The sequence below is a fragment of the Sebastes umbrosus genome, chromosome 16 (assembly GCF_015220745.1).
Source record: "Sebastes umbrosus isolate fSebUmb1 chromosome 16, fSebUmb1.pri, whole genome shotgun sequence".
In the NCBI taxonomy this organism is placed as follows: Eukaryota; Metazoa; Chordata; class Actinopteri; order Perciformes; family Sebastidae; genus Sebastes; species Sebastes umbrosus.
Window position 1 is genome coordinate 6,391,242 of NC_051284.1, and position 23,871 is coordinate 6,415,112.

Below are 23,871 nucleotides of genomic sequence, written 5' to 3' on the forward strand. Positions count from 1 at the left end.
CTTAGTTAATCATATCAACGACTATCAACATCTGGAATAATAGCAGAGTGAGTTGAAACAACTGAATGCTTGTTAAATGGCATGTACAAGAAATTACATTCAGCCAAAACAATATTTAAAAAAGTGGCCATTGAATACTTATCTCACTGCTATTGCTTCATGCATACCAAATGGGATGAACTGGGACCAACGAAGTCATCTTTCTGAATTACTCTGTGCATATAAATAGCTACTTAGCATGCTTAATTTTGGCAATTTCTTTGATCTACCCCAGCATAACAGACTCAGAGTCAGTGTTGCTTTTAACACTCTTTGTCTTGAACTCCCATAGCAAGAGGTCTGCATTTTAATGCTGTATCTTTCTGTTTCTCTGTCTCCTGTCAGGATGATTCCCATGACTAACAGAGCCTTCGTAGTCACAAATCTTGTCCCGGGGATGCAGTATGACCTGTGTGTCTTGGCCATCTGGGAAGACACCGCCACCACCCTCACCGCCACCAACATCGTCGGCTGCGTCCAGTTCATCACCAGGGAGGACTACCCGCAGTGCCAGTCCCTCCACAGTGGCTTCCTGGGTGGCACCATGATCCTGGTCATCGGGGGCATCATCGTGGCCACGCTGCTGGTGTTCATCATCATCCTCATGGTGCGGTACAAGGTGACCAACGGCATCCCGACTAGCAAGTTACCCAGCGTGAGCAACACGTACTCGCAGACTAACGGGGGGTTGAACAGGTTCAACGGTGCCCCGCCGCAGGTCAAATCCACGGTGGTGGTCATGCGTGAGGAAATGGTAGAGTTCAAGTGCGGATCCCTCCAGAGCAGTCTCTCTTCATCCTCATCCTCTTCTAACTCATTAGACAGCCAAACAGGAAGGGGAGCTGCTGGCGACCGCTACAGCATGCAGGGCAGCGAATGCAGCACCCTGCCCAGTAGCAAGTTCAGAAGGCACAGGCACGGTGCCAAAGCACGGCCGAACCTGGACCACCTTTTAGGGGCCTTCACCTCACTGGAGTTGCGAGGGGTAGGGAGGGAACACCACGGGGCCTCTGCCCCCCCCACCACTTCCAACGCTGTGATGACGGTGGCTATGGTGCCCCCGTCCGATAAAGAACCCCTGCTCGGGAGGGCCGAGTCCACCACCATGCTGGGACGTCTATTAGGGATGCCCCAGGAGGGCAAGCCCAAGAGGAGTCACTCGTTTGACATGGGTCATGTGGGGGCGGCGCAGTGCCGCAGCACCTACCCTCGCAGGATCAGTAACATCTGGACTAAGCGCAGTCTGTCTGTCAACGGCATGCTGCTGCAGTATGACGACAGTGAGGACGAGAAGCCCCCTTTTGAGAGCTCCGAGTGGGTGATGGAAAGCACAGTTTGAGTTGGTCTAACCACGAGGTCCATGGCTAATAATCAGGAACGGAAGGAACACGAGTGTAGAGGCAGGATGTTCCAGAGGGAATCGGCCTTTGGGTATTGCATGAAGTTCATCCATGTGAATACTGTCTAAGTAATTATGTGAGAAAAGACTCTCAAATCGATCGATTCCTGGCCACGATCTCAAATCTCGGACTAACTGTATTTGAAATATTGTTCCCATCTCAAAAAACACCGAACCTTGGATTGTGCAGAGGGGATGACTTCCCATCCACAGGGCACGTTCTCAGAGAGTAAGAGGGGAAAAGGGAAGATGAGAAATTCAGAGTGGATTTACTACGTCTTTATCAAAAAGGACTGAATGAGGAGGATTTGCCTCGGCCGTGGTGAACTGGATGTGCATCACAATGTCTTGGACCCTCAGCATGAAATGGGACTACTGCAACAAGTAGAGGGGAAGGACCAGAGGAGCAAATAGAAAATTAAAAACAAAGTCATTTTTATTTTCAACTGTTTTTTTTCTATCATTTTTACTATTTATTATTTCAGGTGATTCATCAGCAGGCTCTTTAATGAGGTTATAATGTATCTATATCCCTTCACATACAGCCATTTCCTACCACTCAACGGTACTTTCAGTCAAATTTCAATCATTTCTTTTCAAACAGTATGGTCTTATATTCTAGATATCGGTAACACAGAACCACAATAAGCCAGTCTTGTATTTCTACCTCAGGTTATGAATCATATGAGGTTATTTAAATATGAAAGCGAATGGAAATACAACAAAACCCAAATGCACAAGAGGATTACAAATGGCTCACAACACAAAGTTCTTCGCTTGTTTGCAAATGCTTCAAAGAATTATGCGGTCCCCCAACCAATCAAATCGAGTAATGTTTCCAGCTCAGGATCAATTCCTGCTGTTCTAAAAATCTCTTTTTTGAATGCTTTGATACGCTCCCAATTGGCCAGTGCTGGTGACAGTGGTCCCTATAGACTCAAAGGCCATTGATGTGAAGAGAGTGTTTGCCTCAGGATACGGTTTCAGATGCTATCAGCACATATTACAGTCGCCAGACAGGGAATAGTCCTTGAAATCCATCAAGCCCACTTAATCATTCGCTTATCCCCGCAGCAGGATGTATTATTCGCCTCTAATTCTCTTTAGGTAACACAAACAAGAGTGTACGACAATTACTCGTTTAGCCAGGTTAAATGGCAGAATGAGACCAAATTGACTTTTATTAGCTTGATAAAGGTCATTACGCTGCTCAGGAGAGGACGTTAAGTGGAGAAAGATAACTTTTTTAAGGGCCAAAACCGCTGTAAACTCCTTGGAAATCGATTTCAGCATATTGCATGATACAGAACCTTTATTGGTTTATGTATTATTTGAAGGGATTCATCAAAGGAACCATTTATTTTTCAGCATCTTTCATATGGAGCTGTACATTGCAGTAAGATACTTTGAATTAGTGGCTATTCGGATTACTGCCTACACATCCCTTCACATTTTGATGCCTTTCTCAATATCTTGTGGGTCTCTGCTGCATTTCAAGGCGTGGGGTCTTCATCTTTTTCTTTTCTTTTTTTTTATTGTTTTCATCCCTAGGTGTACCGTTCTGTATATTGGCATTTTTTTTGTACAATAACTGGGTGAGAATGTAAAGGGGGGGGAAATCGTGCAGTAGTACTTTTATTTTCATGTGAAGCAAACAGTGAGAAGGTGCTTTACTGTGGTGTACCAACTTGGTCATTGTTAGTTGGCTCACTGAAATGGGATTTTGCATGATACTACATGTAAGATACAGTCTGTTTTTAAATGGTCAGTTCACCGGAATTACAAAAATACATACTTTCAGACGTAACTCTGATGGTATTTCGCCATGTAGGTATTTTGGGGTTTTGAGATATCCTTCTATGAGATGTCTACCTCTAACATGAGGGGTTGGGGTGTGCAATATGACAATTTATACAATGAGACAATATTTGTGAATTATCAGAGGGTTTGCCATAAAATCTAAACCACAGTTGCTACCTATTTAATACCTCTGGGTGTATTAACTCTTTGTGGGCAATTTTGCAAATCTATGACTGTTTCATAGCAATATTGGATTTCATGTGATTTTTGCATCAATGTGATGTATTATGTTAAAGGATAAGTCTAGTAATATTCTATATTTTTCTCATCGTCAACAAATCCCATGAAAAGACCAAAACCAACACTGAATTGATCCTTCTAGCAAGTATTGTCATGATATGTGTTATTCCTTTCTGACGCAGAGCTCTATTGTTGTACAGAAACACAAACAGGTGACATGTTCTTTCATTACCATGAACACAAGAACTGTAGTTTATTTTGAGTAGATCCTGCAGACAGTACACCGTCCTGTGGCAGTAAATACAAAATGTGTATTGATCCACCACTGAAAATGGTCCTAAACAATTGTGCTATATGCACCTGTTTGAGTATTATTGTCTAAAAAGCATAAAAACTATGCTCAAATCATAACATGGCAAACTGCAGCCCAACAGGCAACAACAGCTGTCAGTGTGTCAGTGTGCTGACTTGACTTTGACTTGCCCCAAACTGCATGTGATTATCATAAAGTGGGCATGTCTGTAAAGGGGAGACTCGTGGGTACCCATAGAACCCATTTTCATTCACATATCCTGAGGTCAGAAGTCAAGGGACCCCTTTGAAAATGGCCATGCCAGTTTTTCCTCGCCTAAATTTAGTGCAAGTTTGGAGCGTTATTTAGCCTCCTTTGCGACAAGCAAGTATCACATGGTTGGAACCAATGGTACCAATGGTACCAACTAGCTTTAAAACTGAGTCCGCTACAACCTAAAAATCAGAAGTTTTGTTAATGCGTTGAAGAAATTAGGGGCGTTAAAACAAATTTGCGTTAACGCGTTATTATTAACTTTGACAGCCCTAGTCTAGGGCTTCTATGGTGAAAAGTAAGAGAGTGGATCTGGTCTGCACTGCCTTTGTCAAGGTTGAAAGGAGTAATACAATTGGTCGTCTTGGTTCGGACAACGGAGCCTCCGTGTTGTTGTTTCATAAACTCAACCCATTACGCACAGTTTGATTGGTTGATGCCTTTATTCGCAGTGCAAAAGCTCAGACAAATTAACCTTATTCCAGATTAATTGCTTTTTCTGCCCATAATAGTCACGTTCCGTGTGAGAGTATTCATGACAAAAAAAACAGTTAAGTAAAATATATTGGTGTGAATTATCGCATTAAAAAAAACATTGCCAGTGTGTAAAGGCCACATACATGGTTGTTGGTTTTGGTCTTTTCATGGAGTTTCTTGTTAATAACATTGTTTACACTGGATTGACATATCGCCCACTCTTATAATGGGGGATGGATTTTGCATCTTTTTAAATAACTTTAAATGGATTAGTTATTGCAAGGGAAATCCTCTGGAAATCAACTACTTCTTGCAAACACAACTAACTGACCTCTACAACTTTAGGTCCCTTGTCACTATTTCCCCTGTAAATTTGTGCCAAATTGCACTTACCAGGAAACGTCCAAGGAATTAGGAGTACTCGAGACAGAAAATGGTTTCACTGAAACAATTCATCTCAAAGATGTTTATCTCAAAACCTGGGTAAATAAAACCAACATTTCAGATATGTTTTTTTTTTTTGTCATTTGGGTGAACTGACCCTTTAACCTGCTTTCTCTACCTGTGACATCATGTAACATCCTCTTCCACTTTGCTAACTGAGAATACAATTTAAGTGTGTACTTGACTCGACATAGTCATGACTCTCACCTGAGGTTCTAGGACAAAAACAAGAGAAAAAAAAAAAAAAACTGTTTCTGTGTGAAAACATTTTGCTACAAAAGAATATAAAATATTGATTAATTCCTATGAACCAAACTGGCTCTTCTGTGTTTTCTCTTCTCTTGCAACATCTCACAGATGTGAGAGGTGCCTTGGATTACTTTACTGGCCCTCATCCTTCTGAGCTTAAAGTGTTACCATGCTGTCCCTGCCCACAAAGTACAAAGTAGCTAATGGAGTGTCCTTCCTATCTTGCTGTCTTTGTTTACCGGGGATGAGCCAAGGGTTTTCCTCCAGAGGTCCAGCTGCTGTAATCAGGCCAGTCGCTGCTGACTCACCTCAGCGCTGCCCTTATTACAAATCACCGGTACATGCAGCTCCTGGCCAGAGCCCATAATAAGGCCTTAATTCATATAATCTGTCAGGAAAGGTGCTTACGGCAGCACAGAGTAAATATAATCTCCACAGGGGCCAAAGCGTTGCATGATAAGACAGCGATATGCACCTGCAGAAGGCTTAGGGGGAACATGACTACATGTATGTAGGAGGGTTGTTATTATCAGGAAGAAAATGGAGTAGAGGCGCTCCTGGGTCTTTGCGGTAATCACATACAAGTGCTCTTTTGATCCTTCTGGTGTACTGTGCTTATTCAATCTTGCGAAGGGCTCATTGCATCGGTGAAATATGGTCTCAAAAATGTATAAAATATAATCCTGTAGGGGTTTGTGCAAAATTAAAATGCCTTTATTTTACATGGCGACTATAGACTGTATGTAAAGATGGACGACATGACAGCTCCCCAAAAGTGAAGCCAAAACATCTTAATTGCCCCGTGGTGGCTGGCTGCAGTATAGGTCATAAACCTGCCTCCTCCATGTTAGCGGATGGGACATGGACCAAACAAAAAAATCAAAGCACACATCAAATACATTTTTCCCAATTTTTTCTGTCATTTTAGGTAGTTCTTATCACGCTGATGTGTTCATTTGTCTGATAAGTTTGGTTTCAATTAGTTATTTGATGCTATAAAAAGGGGTGAGATGTCATGATTGACTGCTGTGATTGACAGCTGCTCTGAGTTAAGTAGTCATGGAGTGGGAAGCTCGGAAATTGTATGAGAAACGAGAGTTCCCATAACCGTCATGAGACAAGTAATAGAACGTGTCAATTTGGTCATGAATGTAGTTATAGAGATATTATGCTTAGTTGTTGTGTCTTTTTTTTCCAAACTGGTGCTAACGTAGCATCTAGGTGGCTCACATTAACAAGCTGCGTCCATGCTAGGCTCGTGATTGGCTCGGGCGGGTGTGTGGGCAGGACCTTTGATACCGTGTTTCCAGCCCCCCGATCACTACTGCTCAGCCTCTGGCTCCAAATGATGACAAAATCTCCGGATGGAAGCTCACGTATCCAGGATATTTTGGCTTCACTTTTGTACAGTGGGAGGAAATGGGGAACGCATCGTCCATCTACGGCATATATACGCTCTATGATTGTGCCCGACATGGGTCTTCATCATTGTCAGCAGTAGCTTGAACACCTATATTGTGTTACATTAATCAGTAAAGTGGAGGATGTTGTTCTTCATCAAATGTGCAAGCCTATTAGTCCAAAACAAGGAAGTGATACATCATCGATAGAAAGGAGAAAAAAGGAAATTGGAAAGAAGTGAAGGAAAGAAAGAGATGAGGGCAGGGGTAAACCTAAATGATTAACAAAAATAGGTATAATAAAATGTGACTACTAAGTCAAGGTGGACCTAATACTTTTCTTATGCAGGTCTACACATGATGAGTTCTTCAATCTATAACTATAACCTGGTCCACATTGTTCTGTTCATGCCTACAAACACATATTGACTACGAAGTGGCTTTACCCTTCAATAGTTCAATATATTCAAATACATTTTTTCTATTGTTCCTGAAGTGATATTTCACAGAAAAGGAGAAAAGTCTATCTCATCATTGAGCCCGGGGTATTTTGTTGCTTTTATTTGCACAATCCAAAAGGTCTCTCATTGGAGTCGTCTTTTAAGGCGGTCGTCTCCTCTGATGTCCTTTTCAATAACTTCCAACACAATGATTTTCAGTGCTGGGGTTAGGGTTGCCATGTCCTGTTTGCTCATAATGTAATGCCAAAGCATAATCAACATTCCTTGTGCGGATGGCATTTTTATATTCTGCAACTTAGACTTTTAGTCTTCTTTTTGTTCATCCACAGGGGAACTCCAATCTGTAAACAACATAATGTGGTGTTACAATTAGCAAAATGTCTCATATATGATGATTTGGGATGAAAACGCGTTGGTATGGAGAGAAAGGATTTGGCCAAAACAGCACACCACACACTAACAGATTCCATTCATGAACAACAAGAGTCCTGATTCTCAAAACCGGAATTCTCGGATGACTTAGCGATGTCAGTTTTTTGCTGAAAATTCATGAAGAAAAAATAAAATAATGGATGATGTCATGGAGACACATTAAATAAACACTTGTGTTGTTGCCACAAATCAACAAGTTGGTCCTCCATTTCTGAGGTCCATCTATTACTGCTTTATGCTTCACGTTTTGCATAAGCTCATGCATTAGCTGCGGCCGCAATGACTGCAGTTGGTCTACTTCCTTCTCAGTCAGCTTGGTTCCCAATTGGCTATTGTTTTTCCCATGTGACTGCATCATCAGCTGTCCTCTGGTTACTCACACACATATCCGATCGTAAATATTGAAATATTTACAATTTGAAATCGGTGTGGCCAGGATGGACTTCCATGCTGATCGGGGAATGTAAAAAAAGACACTCTTAACATACCCCACACCACAGGAATATCTGGAAAGATAATCTTTAGAACCATCAAAACATTTTAAATTGCCAACCATTGTCAGGAGGGGGGAATTGGGTCAAAAATCGGCTTGATTCCTGTGTAGTATGTGCCCAGGATTAGTCGTTGGAACTTGCCAAATGGAATGTTGTCTGTAAGACTCTTTGGATGGAAACCATCTGCCCTTAAGATTGTATTGTAATCCGTGACTTTTTGATGGATAGTAGTATGTAAGTCTCCATCATCTGTTCTTATGATTTTCACATCTAGGAAGTTGATTTTGTTTTTGCTGTATTCCAAAAAAAAAAGGCTCTTCTTGGTATTGTTCAAATAGTCATGAAATTCAAGTACTACATGTTCTTCACATTGCTTTAAGAATATTAGATCAATAATGTAGCGTCCAAATCATTTAATTTTGTCCAAGTAAGTGATGGATGAACTCTAAATGAATTTCTCCTCCCACACTCCTAGAAACAGTTTGGCACAGGAGGGTGCATAAGTCACGACCATTGTTGTGTCTCACGACTGCTGTCCTGGAAGAGAAACACATTATTCTCCAATGTCCAATGACAAAATCTGTTGGGGGAACTGCCTTATCTCTCATCTGTAGGAAATGTTGCATAGCCTGTAAACCTTCTTTGTGATCAATGTGTGTGTATGATTCCACATCCATCGTAATCATGCATGCATCTCCGATGTTCTTTATCTCATCAGTTTTGTTTAACACTTGATTAGTGCCGTGAATGTAAGACTGTAGGTTTGGAACAAAAGATTTGATGTGGAGATCAATGAATTTTGAAATTGGTCTCAGAATTAAGCCATTTCCGCTGATTATAGGTCTGCCAGGCAGATTTGACTGATTTTTGTGAATCTTTGGCAACACGTAGAAACAAGGCAGTCTAGGATTCTTTTTTTCCAATACGAAAGCACGCTCTTTTGTTGATATTGCAGTTCCTCCAGTGGGTTTGTGTCGATGTGGGGGGCCGCCCCCTTGGTGTCTCCATGTTTGAAAGAAACGCAGCAAAAGTGGCCTCTTGGATGCCCCTATGATAGACATAACATGATAAAGTGCTCTCTATGGTGTCCTTCCAGTGGAGAAAACAAGATAAAATCCCCTAAGGTGTCCCTCCAGTAGAGAAAATGGTATAAAGTGCCCTGTTGGATGCCCCTATGGTAGTTGAAACATGATAAAGTGCCCTGTAGGGTTCCCTTCCAGTGGAGAAAACAAGATGAAGTGCCCTCTACGGTGCTCTTCTATTGGAGAAAATATGGTAAAATGCCCTCTAGGATGTCCTTCCAGTGGAGAAAATGGTATACAGTGCTCTCTTGGATGCCCCTATGGTAGATGAAACATGATAAAGTATCCTCTAAGGTTTCCTTCCAGTGGAGAAAACAACAAAAAGTGCCCTCTAAACATTACTTGCATTGCTTTTTATTTTTTTCACCGCTGCCCCTCAGACAGCTTGAGTCCGCCACTGATCGAGGGTGTTGATACTGTTGTTATTATCAGGCTTTGTGCTGTCACGATACCGAAGACATTCACATCAAGGCAAACACCCTTACTGAAAAGACAAATTAAAGGTGTGTTGAGAAGTCATCTGGCAGCAACACCAGTTTTATAAGAAAGTAAGTAAACTGCCTTCACCAGTGCAACTTTCACAGCAGTGATTGAGTCATCCTGTCGGCTTTATGTGTGCGAGCAGGTGAGAACATCTCACCTTGCGTGATGTGAAAATGCTTTTGGAGTAACAGCAAAACAACTGGCACAAAGGCACCTTTAACAAAGCTGACAACATTATTGTTGCATTTTCTCCCAGTCTGTTTCTCTGTGATGTCTTCAAGGAAAGCAAACCAGAGTATAAATTTAGGGATCATTACTAAGCATGTCGCAAAACTGCATGGGATTATCATGAAGTGGGCATGTCTGTAAAGGGGAGACTCGTGGGTACCCATAAAACCCATTTTCATTCACATATCTTGAGGTCAGAGGTCAAGGGACCACTTTGAAAATGGCTATGCCAGTTTTTCCTCGCCTTTAGTGTAAGTTTGGAGTGTTATTTAGCCTCCTTCCTGACAAGCTGGTATGACATGGATTCCTTAGGCTTTCTAGTTTCATATAATGCCATATATATTTACTCTGGCTTTAAAACTGAGCCTGCAACAACCTAAAAATCGCAAGTTGCGTTAATGCGTTAAAGAAATGAGTGGTGTTAAAACAAATTGGCGTTAATGCGTTATTATCGTGTTAACTTTGACAGCCCTACTAATTATTCAAGACAACATACGAATGAGTCAGTTTTGCAGGTATTTGATCATAAAGCATTGGACACTGTGAAAATATGAACTGATAATGACACAAGATGGAAGGTGAAGGGATCACCTAGGTAAGGATACATCCTTTGGCAACTCAAATGCAAACGTCTGCAGATAACTTAGGTTCAGGCAAGAAAAACATTTAGTTAGGGTAAGGGAAAATGTCATGGTTGGGCTTAAAATAAGTATGTAAACTAAGTAAAATACATACGGAAAGAACGTAACTCAACGACGTAAAACACGGCACAAACATCAATAAAAAGACAGACGTCACCAACATAATTTACAAAAAAAAATCACCAGTCAAAAACAGTCTCGAACACAGTTCTCCTGTTTGAAAGTCCTGTGTTTGTTGGACTCTCTTACCGTAGCATTTATATGCAGATGTGTTTACATTGCAGTCAGCACAGGATACATGTAGTACAAATGACATGCAAAAATTAAGAAAGGTACCCCGCTAAAGGCCTTGCGTATTATCGTAGCATTTATACGCCTTTTTGTGCGAACGGGGTGTGTTGAGAGTGCCTGGAAAGCAAAAAAAAAAAAAAGGTTGAGGTTGCTACTGAACTTGGAATATTGTTTGTAGAGAAGACACTTTTGGAACTACAAGTGTGCATTCATGAGGCAAGAGGAGGGCTATATGTGAGGATATATGGCCTACTGATCTGATATCAGTAACAAAAAGATCAGAGATTGATTGAATCATGAAAAAAAATCAGTGGGAGATCATTGGTGAAATATTTAAACACCTCTTACTAGATTATTTCAGTAAACTGAAATAAATATATATTATGATCTGCTTAATAAGTATTGATGGCTGCTTCAGTCAAATCAAAGCAAAAATGTAAAGTCGTGTGGTGGGGGAAAGACGTTTATTTTCAGTCTCTCACTCACTGTTTTGACCTGGGTTTAGTGTCTCTCTTTAGTGTGACTGATAAAACCATTTCTCACGCACTGTTTGCTGTCTGCAGTAGTGATCAGTCTGTGGTAATAAATCAGGTGCAAATGTTATTTGTGTAAATTTCCATTCCTTCCTCCCAGATTTTGCACCTCTGAACAGGATCAATTTAAAATACATATTACATGAGACTATTTTTCATCAGTGTCGGTTTTCTTCCATTTTTACAAGCACAAACATCAGTGCGGTCCTTTAGTGAGTAAGGAAAACTACAATTTCACTGTCAGTGAGTCAGTGTGCTGACTTGATTATGACTTGCCCAAACTGCATGTTGTTATCATAAAGTGGGCATGTCTATAAAGGGGAGACTCGTAGGTACCCATAGAACCCATTGTCATTCACATATCTTGAGGTCAGAGGTCAAAGGACCCCTTTGAAAAAATGGCCACGCCAGTTTTTCCTCGCCGTTAGTGTTCGTTTGGAGCGTTATTTCACCTCCTTCCTGACAAGCTACTGTGACATGATACCAATGGATTCCTTAGGTTTTCTAGTTTCATATCTTCTGGTGACTATAAATATCTGTTCAACATTTCATGGCCAATCCATCTAATAATTGTTGAGATATTTCAGTCTGGTCCGCCCGTCAGACAGAACCGACATTGGCATCTTTTCCGCCCCGCTGTTAACACGGCTGAAAACATGAAAATTGTTGCCATTTTCAATTCAGTCCAAGTTGAAGAGAAATGTTGAAGAGAAAACATGCCGCGAGTCTTTTTATTTGGCATGAGGCACTCGATTTGACAGGATTCTTGCACATGTGTGCCAACACATTCGTATTCAGTGCCATCACACATCACAAGTGGAATTACTGGTTTGATATCCTGTCTGCTTGGACAAAATCAAAATAAATACCACTTTGTGAACAACAGATGTTTGATGCATACAGAAATAAAAGAACAGTAGATCTGTTGACTATCATTGTTCATTTGACTGCGGTTGCCTACTGGGGATGCTCTCATTAATTATCTTACTCTTCTCTTATCTCTGACCTTCACTGTCGGCGTTTTATTCCAAAAACTACAACAAAGTTTTGTTTTGCAGGGCCAGTAACCCCTTTTAGGTTTTCTGAAGTACTTTTTTCTGCAGTTTCTTTTATGCAGCATTTTCACACTGGCAGCCCCGCGGTGCATCTATCCATCATCTTTTATGCTTGAGCACGGCCCGCAGCAGTGTATTTTGTCTTTTTTATAGAAGGAAAGCACACTATATTGGAGGTCATGACAAAAAAGTTTGCATAGGGGGACTCTCATATTCCCCATAAAGGTGGGTGTCCATTACAGAGAGCTCTCTGAAAGCAAACCTTATCTGTCGTCTGCTTCTGCAGCCTCATCGCCACTTTCATGGGGGGTTTCTTTATTCCCAGAATCCAATATTAATAACCTCATTATTAATAATGCCTGAGGGGAACTACTGACTGTGTGTGGGGTTTTGTGTATTTGCCAGACAAAGTTGTCTGACTGGAGAAAAGTTCGACAGCAGGATTGCAGAGTGATATTTGAGCCCGCCGTATTATTTAGTCTCGTCTCGAGTCGGGATCCCCCCTCGCTCGGTCTTAATAAGTATCTCATCCGCTGTCACTCTTTCTCCCTCTCTGTAACAAGCAATTAAGTGATACCTGCCAGATAGTGTAATAATGTGTCAGAATGCAATAAAATGCCCCTCTGGATGGCAATGAAATGCAATCACATCACCACATTATTACATTAACTGTCATTTATGGTATTTCTTCATAAAGGTGTCACACATTTTTAAGTGGTAATGTAATTCCAGATCCTGATGGATTCATGTCTGGCATTAAGAATAAATAATATATTTTGAGTTATTGCAGTAACTATGTTTACTAATTTAAGAATCAGTGGTGGAAGACGAACTCAGATCATTATCTTTAATAAAATTAGTAGGGCTGGGACAATACACCTATCTCCCGATTCGATACTATCACGATACTTGGGCGTCGATTCGATATGTATTGGGATTTTTAAGTATTGTGATTTCTACAAGTATTGCGATTCTATTGAATTATTTATTGTGATTTTTGTTAACTTTTTTAACACTAGACGATTGGAAAAAAAGTTAAATCAAACACTTCTCGGGGCTTTTACTTTGGAAAATATCTAAAATTATACAGTAAAAAAGTTAGATTTTCAGCATATATGTATTGAAGATATTGAAACCAAAACAAAAGAACTAGAATGGCACTCGGAGAGCGCAGACCTTCGCCCCCTCTCCGTACAGCTTGCACCATCATCCATGTGTATTTTTGTTTATGTTGAGATCAGCTGTAGCGGAGCATCGTAAAACACCTCATTCAAACTGGACAGAAATAAAATAAAACTCACCTAAACCGTCGTCATTACTCTTTCCAACAATCACCAAGTGTGCTTTGTTCGAACTCAACTATAATTTCACAGAGTTTAATTTGAAAAAACGCAGAATCTACAGCTGATTGCAGTCGCGGAGTCCTGGAATAAAAATAATAAAAAAATAAATCGCAATGCATAGGTGAATCCAATTTTTTTCCAGCCCTAAAAAGTAGTAATACCACAATGTAAAAATACTGTTACTAGTAAAGCATTCCAAGCTGCAGCAGACAGCTCTTTGTCAGTGAAAAGCTCTGATAAACCCACTATAAAGCATATTGTAACTCCCAACTCCTAAAGTGACGCTTGGTCAGTGGCCCTATATGTTGCAAACTATGACGCAAGTCCATCTACGTACCCTGCTAGTGTCAGTTTTGGACGTGTCAGAGACGATGTGTCAATTTCCACTCGTTACATGCATAATGTCTTTTCAAAATAAGCTTCCGTGTCCACATGGAACATACAGTTTTAGTTTTTTAACATGCATACAGTGTCATGGTTTTGAATTAGTCTGCCCATTCATTATTCATTCATTCATTCAGTTTGGTTGTTTACTGTGTTCTAATTCTGGACCTGCCTGTCCTCCTGCCAGTAGTATCACTTCACCTGGTTATTCTCCTCACTCACCTGTTCCCTATTCTCTCATTAGCTGCCCAGTATATTTACCAGCCCATTTCCACCAGCTCACAGCCAGATTGTCTTCGTGCTTCATGCCATCCAGTGTTCACAGTTAGTCTGTTCTTCGATTTAGATCTAGTTTTTTTTACCCTGTTTTGTATTGCTTCAGCCTGACCCCTTGGCACTTTGTTTTTAATGTCTGGATATTACACTTAAATCACTATCTAATGCAAATTTTGGTGAATTTAGGAGAAATCTACAGACGCAAATAGACAAAGTAGTAAAATAAATACCTAAATGTGTATAAATATCTCAAAACTGATCAGTGTATGAAAGAATTTTTTTTTTGCCTGTGGTGTCTCACCTTAATTCCTGTTTAATTATATAAAATCTGGCGAGTTTTTAGAATCAGGAGAAGAGATTCATATTTGTAACTGATAGACTTCCCCTCCTGCGATGCACCTCCATTACGCCTGAGATCCCTTCCCCTGCAGCGAGACGTTCAGTTGTCAAATATCCAATCATGGCGTGCCCGTGTTGTGCCAACACCTCTCCACCTCCATTGATTCTTCTTTCACCACCTCCAGCTTCTCATCTCTTCTGCTAAAAGTATGTCCGAGCTCAAGGACTACCGCAATGTTTTTGACCCTTTGTTCACCTCATGAGAGATGAGAGATTTGGCACTGGAATCACCTCTGTCTGCAGCTGTCGATAGCTCCGTCCTGTGAGCATGTCAATACTAGCTAGTGCAACTTGTAAAGCTCTTATCTCCATAAAACTAAAACATAAATCTCTCCGTCAAATAGTCTTATCAACAAACACACATTTCAATAAATTAAAGTCTGTTTGGGGTTTATCTTTTCCGTTTTGCAGTTGTACACCTGCCAACTCAAAATACATCATTCACTCGACAGCTGATCATAACAATCTGACTAAAAGTAAGCTTACAAATATTTGTGTTTTCCGAATTTTTCCCAGAAGAGGATAAAGTCAAAGTACAATTATTGCCATGCAGTTTGGGAAAAGCCTCAAAAACTGGAACATTAAACTCTGTTGAAAGTCTTTGAGTGACAGTGAAACAGCATTTGGACACTTCTTGCAACAGATTGTTGGAGGTAATGCAGGGAGACGTTCAGCAGCTCCAATCAGTTGGATACCAGTTTAGTTTGAGAGAAAGGATTGTTCAACAATCTGTGACAGTTTGATTGAGATGAATTAGTTAATAGATAGTAATTGTTTTTAACTTATAGCTGCACTTTTTTTCATATCTAAAATGTCCAGCTGTGGCAGGCAGCTGTTTTCAGCAAAAACAACAACAACACTGCTGTACTCTACCAGCCCAGATCCAAACAGCAGTGCTAGTTAAGGCTGGCCCACACTAAAATAGATTTCAAATCTTAACAGATTTTGAAAATGTGAGAAACCCCACACATAACGACATGTTACCAGTTGACAGTTTTGTTCCTATAGTTTGTGGAGACCAAAGATTTGGCCGAAAACAGCACAAAACACCTACTAACTAACACACTCATTCATGAACAACAAGAGTCCTGACTAAAAAAAAGGAAATAGCGCAATCAAACGTGACTTAAGTGTAAACAAACATGATGGATTCATGAAGGATGGATGGATGATGACATGAAGTCATGTTAAATAAACACTGGTGTTGTTGCCACAAATGAACAAGTTGGTCCTCCATTTCTGACGTCCACCTTACTTTATGATTCATGTTTTGCATTAGCCGTGATCGCCATGAAGGCGGTGGTTGTCCTTCCGCTTCAGTCAGCTTGGTTCTCCATTGGCTATCGATCTTTCCCATGTGACTGCGTTATCAGCTGTCTTCAGGGTTCCCCACACACAACAGGATATCCGATTGTAAATATTGAACATGTTTACTATTTACGATTTGAAATTGGTGCGGCCAGGATGGCCAGATCAAGGATGTAGAAACACTCTTAACATACCTCACACCACAAGGATCTTCAGAACCATAAAAAATTGACCATTTGTCGGGGGGGAATCTGGCCCAAAATGGGCTTGATCATTGTGTAGTGTGTACCTGGCATTAGTGACTAGGTGGTGAACAGACACAGGAGTTTCTGGAGACCAACAGACATTTGGATATTTATCATAAGTAAAGTAATCTAGTGGGAAGAAACACATTTCCAAATGACTTCTTCTTTACTTTTACTAACAATTTGAATGCATTTGTAATATTTTTTAGTGTGGTATTGCTACTTTTACATAGGTAAAGGACGTTACTTCATCCACCCCCAACTGTCCCAATAGATATTGGTCTGTTGTAGCCGCCTAAAGTCCTTTATACATCGAGGACATGACGAGCAAATTAAATACTCGCCTGCGAATATTATGTCTTAGGCTTTTATTGTAAAAGGTAAGACAGGAAGGAGCGGATCTGGTCTGTGCTGCTTTTGTCAAGATTGAAAGGAGTAATAAAGTTTGCTCTAGTTTGGTTTGGACTATGGAACTTCTGTATTGTTGTTTCATGAATAGAAACGCAACAATAGAAATAAAATAGGAGTGGAAGTCATTGAAATGTTTGCTTTGGTAATTTGACTAGTACAAAAGAAAATGGCAATTGTCGTTAGCTGTTATGGTGACAACAGAACCCACGTCACGTGGTGCAGCTTGCTGTGAAGAGAACGGACACAGCTCCCGGAGACACCTGGCTGGTTAGTTAGTTAGCTAGGTAGCTTGTCACTCTCTGGAGCGGCAGAGAGAGGCGGAAGGACCGTTTAGACCCGGCGCAATTCAAACCGTTCCGCACAACATGATTGGTTGATGCCTTCATTTGTGGTGTGAAAGCTCAGAAAAGTCGCCCTCTTTCCAAAAAAAAATGTGCTTTATTTGAGGCATTATATTCACATTCTGTGTGGAAGTACTCATGACAAAAACAGTTTGAAAAAATATACTGACATGAGAATTAATCGCACCAAAAAAATGTCCCAATGTGTACTGTAAAGGCCTTGATCCTGGTCAGCTAACACTTACTGATGAAGCACCATAGACAAAGACATATCTGCTGAATCACAACTTAACACATGAAAAATAAATCCTATCCAGGGCTTTGTCTGGAGGAAAAAGCAATGTAAATGCATTGATTCATGTCTGAGCCGTACCTCCAACAGCGAACGCCGTATAATGTAGCTCAGTACGACATCTGAAGCACGGCATGATGTATCTCAGCAGCTCACCTCAGTTCACCCCTTTGTAACACATTGTGTAAATGTCACTCAGTAAATAGAGCAGAGGAAGTGTGCGTAACCTTGAACCATTTCTCTCCGCGGCTCCCGTTCCCCAACGCGACTGACATCCGCCTCCGTGTCACCCAGCTGGTTGGGATGATGAATGAGACTAAATCATCGCATCCAACTGTAGCAGGTAGATGTGATAAACTTGTTTGCGAATCTCATGCATACAAATTTCCTCTGTAATTGAGGAGAGAGACATTTTCTTTCTCAACAACAAGCATTATGAATATTTTATGGCACACTTTCAAGTCGTAAATGGTCCAGGAAATAAGCTCCATCCAGAAATTGTATTAACTGAAATGATATTTTCTCAGGCCTATCTGCCAGGGAAGCACTCGTCCTTCGCTTATATCTATTTTATTTGCCTTTACCAGTGGGGTAAATTGGACGGAGACCAGCAACGATTCTGGTGTTTTCACACTTTTCCCAAAGAGGAAAATTAGCAGGAAAATGAATTTGATCCAGTGTGTTTGTTGTGTGTCCAGGTGATATGGGACAAATTTATACTGTGGACTCTATCATTTTCCTCTCTTCTATATCTCTATTTCATGGAATTATTGATAATCAGGCTTTCTTTTATGGAGGACGGAACCTGTCTTATAAAATAAACAAGTGGTGAAATACAAAGGGAAGATCGTGCAGAAAGAAATACAATAAATGCATAAATACATAACTAAATACACAATTTTAAAAATAAAAAACATTGATAAATAAAAAAAGAAATAAATACATTTAATACATTTATAAAAACAATTAATACATTAAAGGGAAAATTAAACAGACGAGTTAACACAATAAGGGAATTAATACAAAGATAAATAAATAAAGAAACAATTTAAAACAGAAATATCAATTTATATCACATTTTATCAATTACTTAATGGCTACATTTATTTTCAATAATATTTGTGCTACATTTAGTGACATCAAATAAATATGGGGTAAAATGCAGGGAAAGGAAAATGTGTGCAGAAATAAATAAATAAATGCATCCATACATAAATAAATACCCACATTTAAAAATAAATAGAAAATGAATAAATTAAATAAACAAATAAATAAATGCAAACAAGAATAGAAAAAGGGAAAATTAAACAGGAGAGTAAATAAATAAGGGAACTTATACAAAGATAAATACATAAAGAAGCACATTTAAACAGAAATATCAATTTATGTCACATTTGACCAATTAATTAATGGCTAAATTTATTTTAATATATTTTTTTCTACATTTAATGACATATTTATATATTTATTGAGTCATTTCTTTATTTATTCCTTTATTTTTGATTTTGCCAGGTTCCGTCCTCCATATTGTTGATCTAAACAAATCCACATTAAATCTACATTAAATCCAAAATGCAGTAATCACACATAGAACATCTTTGATTAACGTGGAGTTAAGACCAGAATCTGACTTATTGACATCTGTATTTACCATAATATATAATAATCATAGAAACAAATACTTTTGTGAAAAGCATATGAAATGCACCATCATGTTTTTAGGTGGCAAACAAGGTGGGGCAACAACTACTTTGGAAGGATGCAAAACCAGAACATTTACATTTACAATTTGACATAAGGCAAATTGGCTAACTGCGTGTCACATTTCCCGCACAGTTTACCACAGTTGATAATCCCACTGGGTGCACACCTGTTCTCCTCAACTGTACGCACCGTCAGTTAGGGTAGTCTGCCGTGAAAGCCCAATATGCCTTGTTGTCCTGCTGCTTTCATGTATCGGCAATCCTGTCAGAAAGATGCTTGAGATCCTGAAAGCCTGTTGTTGACCATGCATGCAGTAATAAGCATATCACCGGGGCGTGCACGAATAATCAATCTGAAAATAGAGCACGCAGCATACGAAATGGTGTGATTTTTCAGAGCACTCATGGGGTGAATTTCCTGCAACATCTACAAAGTTTAACATTAAAAAAAGATGGAAAACATAACTTTTAAAAGATTTTAAAGATATAACAGTGTATATCCAGTATCAACCCACAGGCAGCAGTGAGATCTAGCAGTTCCCTGAGACAGTAGCAGAGGTTAGGAGAGTGTTTCCCAGACAGATATGCAGCTCGGGTCAGAACAAAGCTGCCTGTAGTCCTGCAAGCATAACCCCCGGCCATGTCTGAAATCCCTCTGGACTACCTACCTGTGGAACCTGCTAACAAACACAGAGGATGAGTTAGAAAAACAAGACATAACTTGAAAGAAAGGTGGAATTACAGGTCTGCAGAGACTCACTGTGGAAAAGTTTACTGCATTTCAGCATCGTCATTGTTGACATCAAGTGCACATTTAGCTGGGGACACAACAACCTGACATCAGAGAACTAGCTGCGACGAAGGCCACCTGCCTCACGTCGCCTTCGTTTGGGGCGACAAGTTGCACCCGAACAAACCGCAAAGACTACAGTCGGTGGCCAGTTAGCACAGACGGTCTGCACCCGTGAGATGAAATAACTCTCCACAACAGCAGGTGGTGGTAGTCTGTATTTGTTGTTTAAAAAAGGAAACCTGAAGACCCTGGACTGCGAAAATACAGACAGTATACATATATACAAAGCGGCCTCTGCCAACCATTTTCACACCACTCTCACTCACCACATAGCTTCATTCCAGATGGCCATGTTGTTGTGAAAATATCCGTGTATTGGACTGATTAGATGAGATGAAGATGAAAAATGAGAAGAGCCTTCTGTGTTTATTCCTCTTGACTTTACTCGTTGGCTTGCTTTCCTCACGTCCGTTTCTCTTCTTGTGTACTGATTTGTTTAAGCTGAACAGCCAATCACAGTGAAAAACCTCCAACACAGGCAGACTAGAGCCAACAGCACGGGACACACCAGAAAAACTAGGCAGACGGACTCTCACCAACAACCTCAATCTATCCGATGGCCGACTGTCGGCTTGGTGTGTCAGGGCCTTTAGGGAAGTCCCCAAATAAGAATTTACATAGTTGAATCTGTTGCTCAAGTTTGGAAAAATATCAAAAACAACAAAATTATTGGCCGAGATACATGTGAGTATCGCTTAGCTGTTCAATGGACAGCGCTGTTTGTTGTGTGTAGGTGCAGCGCTGTCCGTAGTACTGAAACGGAGCGGAGATCAATCAATAGATAGACAGACGGACAGACCACGTAACTTAGTTTGGTTTCTTTTCCTGCTTAATTTTCATGGTTGTGAATAGAACTTCTAGAACTAGCATTCATAGACAGAAGGGAAACGACAGTGAACAGTCAGTGAGAGAGACAAAGAGATAGATGCAACCGGCAAACAGCATTTTATACCAGCCCGATGACACTAAATGGTGTATGAATGACATGATAATTCGCAAGTCATTTTCCATGCAATGAGAACGGCGTTCTTGCTTTTGGTGTGTCATGTGCACACCATGTAGTCTGTACTGACTGCAATGTAAACGCATCTGCGTGAATATGCGACGCTCAGAGCTAGTGATGTAGAATAAAAGGTGAGAAAGACTGCTTATGCAACCTGGTGTAACTCCCAACTTGTCAAATACCGCCGATTGGGCGGTGCCCCTTGGCATCAGAAATCGACGCAGTGAGGCACCCTTTAGCGACAGTATGTGAGGAACCAGGCTTTCAACTAACTCCGATGTAAACCCACCTATAGCGTTATTCGACGTTCAGAGTAAGCAACGTAGTATTAATAGCGTTGGAGTCTTTTAATGGCGGGCGGTAGGGGTGGTGGATGGATCAAACAAACACAAGACTTTCAACCAGGTGACCGGTGTTTGCGTCCCGCGTTAAACTAAAAGTAATGTTGACTTATTTTGTCACGTGACTCGTCGGTATTGTCGTTAGTCACGTGACTTGCTAGTCAGCTAAGCTAATGTCAACCATGACCATTTCCTAACCCTAAAAAAGTGGTTGTGTTGCCTAAACCTAACTTCCTGTGAAACCTGAAATTTATTTTGAAAGAACATATGTATGTACCGAGCGTATTATGACACGCCGTGCCTGGTCCGTCCAAAAGTAACGCAAGAAGGGTTCCCTGTGCGTCAGTCTCCAATTGTTTCCGTACATATTTGACTTAGTTTACGTACTTATTTTAAACCCAACCATGATGTTTTTCCTAAACCTAACTAAGTGGTTTTGTTGCTTAAACCTAACTGCGGCCGTTTCTGTAGTTTTGTGGTGTAGAATTGACACACAAGAATATGATTTCATTGTACGTGGAATGTCCTTGTAATGTCGAGCTATTTATAAGCCTTCCCATGAGATCGGGTTGATTTTTTAGGTGTTATGTGTCCCTGCCACTGTTTTTTGGGGTTAAAATAATCTGCTTTAAAATGCATAAAATGAAGGCATCACAACCTTTCTATTTCGCAGTTTGCCCAGCCTGAATAATCCAAATCCTTTTATCTCACATTAAATTATGTAGCTACTGCTCTCTGTACATTAGAGAGTTGCAAAGTTGGCCTCAAATCAGACACATTTAGATAAATTCTAACTAAAGTTAAAATGTTGACATAATGTTTCTACATTTCCCAAAGATGCATCTTTCAGGCAAATGGCACTGAGAGATAATGATAGAATAGAAACCCAATCAATAACTAATGATCCATCTCTATGCAGCAACATGAGCACTAATGAAACATTTTGCAAGATGCAATAACACAGTTTGTCTCTGTGAGGCGAAGAAATAAAGACATAAGGATATTAAGGCACAGGCTACAGCTCCATATGGCTGATGTTTAGTGCTGTTCTCCGCATCATTAGCCTGCAGCATTTAGCTACAGCAGGCATCTATACGGTCTATACATGTGGGTAATTAGTGCTGTGATATTTTCTTATTTCAAGACACCCTGTGCAGCATAGTCGACAGGATGAATGTATGTTTGGTTACATGTGTAGGCTGTATTTCTAATAAAAGAAGATCAGAAAACTCCCCCCTTCTTTTTACTTTCAGCAGTCCAGCGGTAGCATTAGAAAAGTCTTGGTGCATGCAGTAGTATCACTGAGGTGTACACAAATAATCAATCCAAAAAAAAGAGCGCTCGGAGTACAAAATGGTGTAATTTTCTAGAGCACTCATGGGGCCAATTTCCAGGAGCTAACATATCCCCTGCAGCATCTACAAAGATTTACATAACAAAAGATGGAAGAATAACTTTTAAAAACAAGATGGATATACGGTGGTGTACTGTATATCCATTGTCAGCCCACTAGCCACAGCAGTTCGCAAAATTGAATGTATTGATTTTTGTACATAGACACGAATTTCATAGTTTTTTCATGGTGGTCAGCACGAAATCAATTCGTATGTAATCCACTTAATTGCGGATATAAGTAAGTGTGTGTTGTGTAAGTATAGAGAGTTTCGAACGCCATATAGGGACAAGGTCGGGGTGAGATGGGTGGGTTAAAAATACACAGGACTTTCACCCAGGAGACCGGTGTTAGTGTCCCGTGTGAAACCACATGGATCAAAGTTGATTAATTTGTCACGTAACTTCTGTACCTAAGTTACAGCGCTTCCGGAGTTATTTTAACCCAAACCGCGATCTATTCCTAAACCTAACTAAGTAGTTTTGTTGCCTAAGCCTAACCAAGTCGATCTATTCCTGAACCTAACTAAGTATTGTGTTGCCTAAGCCTAACCAAGTTGATCTACTCCTAAACCTAACTAAGTAGTTTGTTGCCTAAGTCTAACCAAGTTGATCTATTCCTAAACCTAACTAAGTAGTTTTGTTGCCTAGGCCTAACCAAGTCGATCTATTCCTGAACCTAAGTAAATATTGTGTTGCCTAAGCCTAACCAAGTTGATCTATTCCTAAACCTAACTAAGTAGTTTTATTTTGAAAAGACTAGAGCAGAAATTAACACGTGTCACGTGTTGTTGGACATTCATAGGAAAACGCACAAAAAATACATTGAAAGTCGTGCTGAGCGTCATGAGAAAAAAAAGAGAAATTCGTGTCTATGTACACGAATAAAATAGATTAAATTTCATGACTATTTCACAAACTGCCGTGAGACTGTGTTGCAGAGAACTACCAGTCTCCTGAGACAGTAGCAGAGGTTAGGAGAATGTCTCCCAGACAGATATGCAGCTCGGGTCAGAATAAAGCTGCCTGTACTTCCTGTGTCCTGCAAGCGTACCCTCCGGCCGTGTCTGAAATCCCTCTGGACTACCTACCTGTGGAACCTGCTGACAAACACAGAGGATAAATTAGAGAAACAGGACATAACTTGGACCGGAAAGGTGGAATTACAGGTCTGAAGAGACTCACTGTGGAAAAGTTTACTGCATTTCGGTTGCGTCATTGTTGACATCAAGAGCACATAATTGCACTTTTACATAAAATGCCCCCC

At 40.3% G+C, this 23,871-nt stretch overlaps 1 protein-coding gene across 2 annotated transcripts in view; it reads left to right on the top strand.

The window, feature by feature from the left end:
* The window catches only part of LOC119474606 (leucine-rich repeat and fibronectin type-III domain-containing protein 2), a 176,455-nt gene extending 174,571 nt beyond the window's left edge, over window positions 1-1,884 (top strand). For both annotated transcript variants that reach the window (XM_037746715.1, XM_037746716.1), the window contains one exon: window positions 385-1,884. In XM_037746715.1, the coding sequence (XP_037602643.1) occupies window positions 385-1,378 (994 nt within the window). In that variant the 3' untranslated portion in view covers window positions 1,379-1,884. The remainder of the gene's footprint in view (window positions 1-384) is intronic.
* The last annotated feature ends 21,987 nt before the right edge of the window (window positions 1,885-23,871 follow it).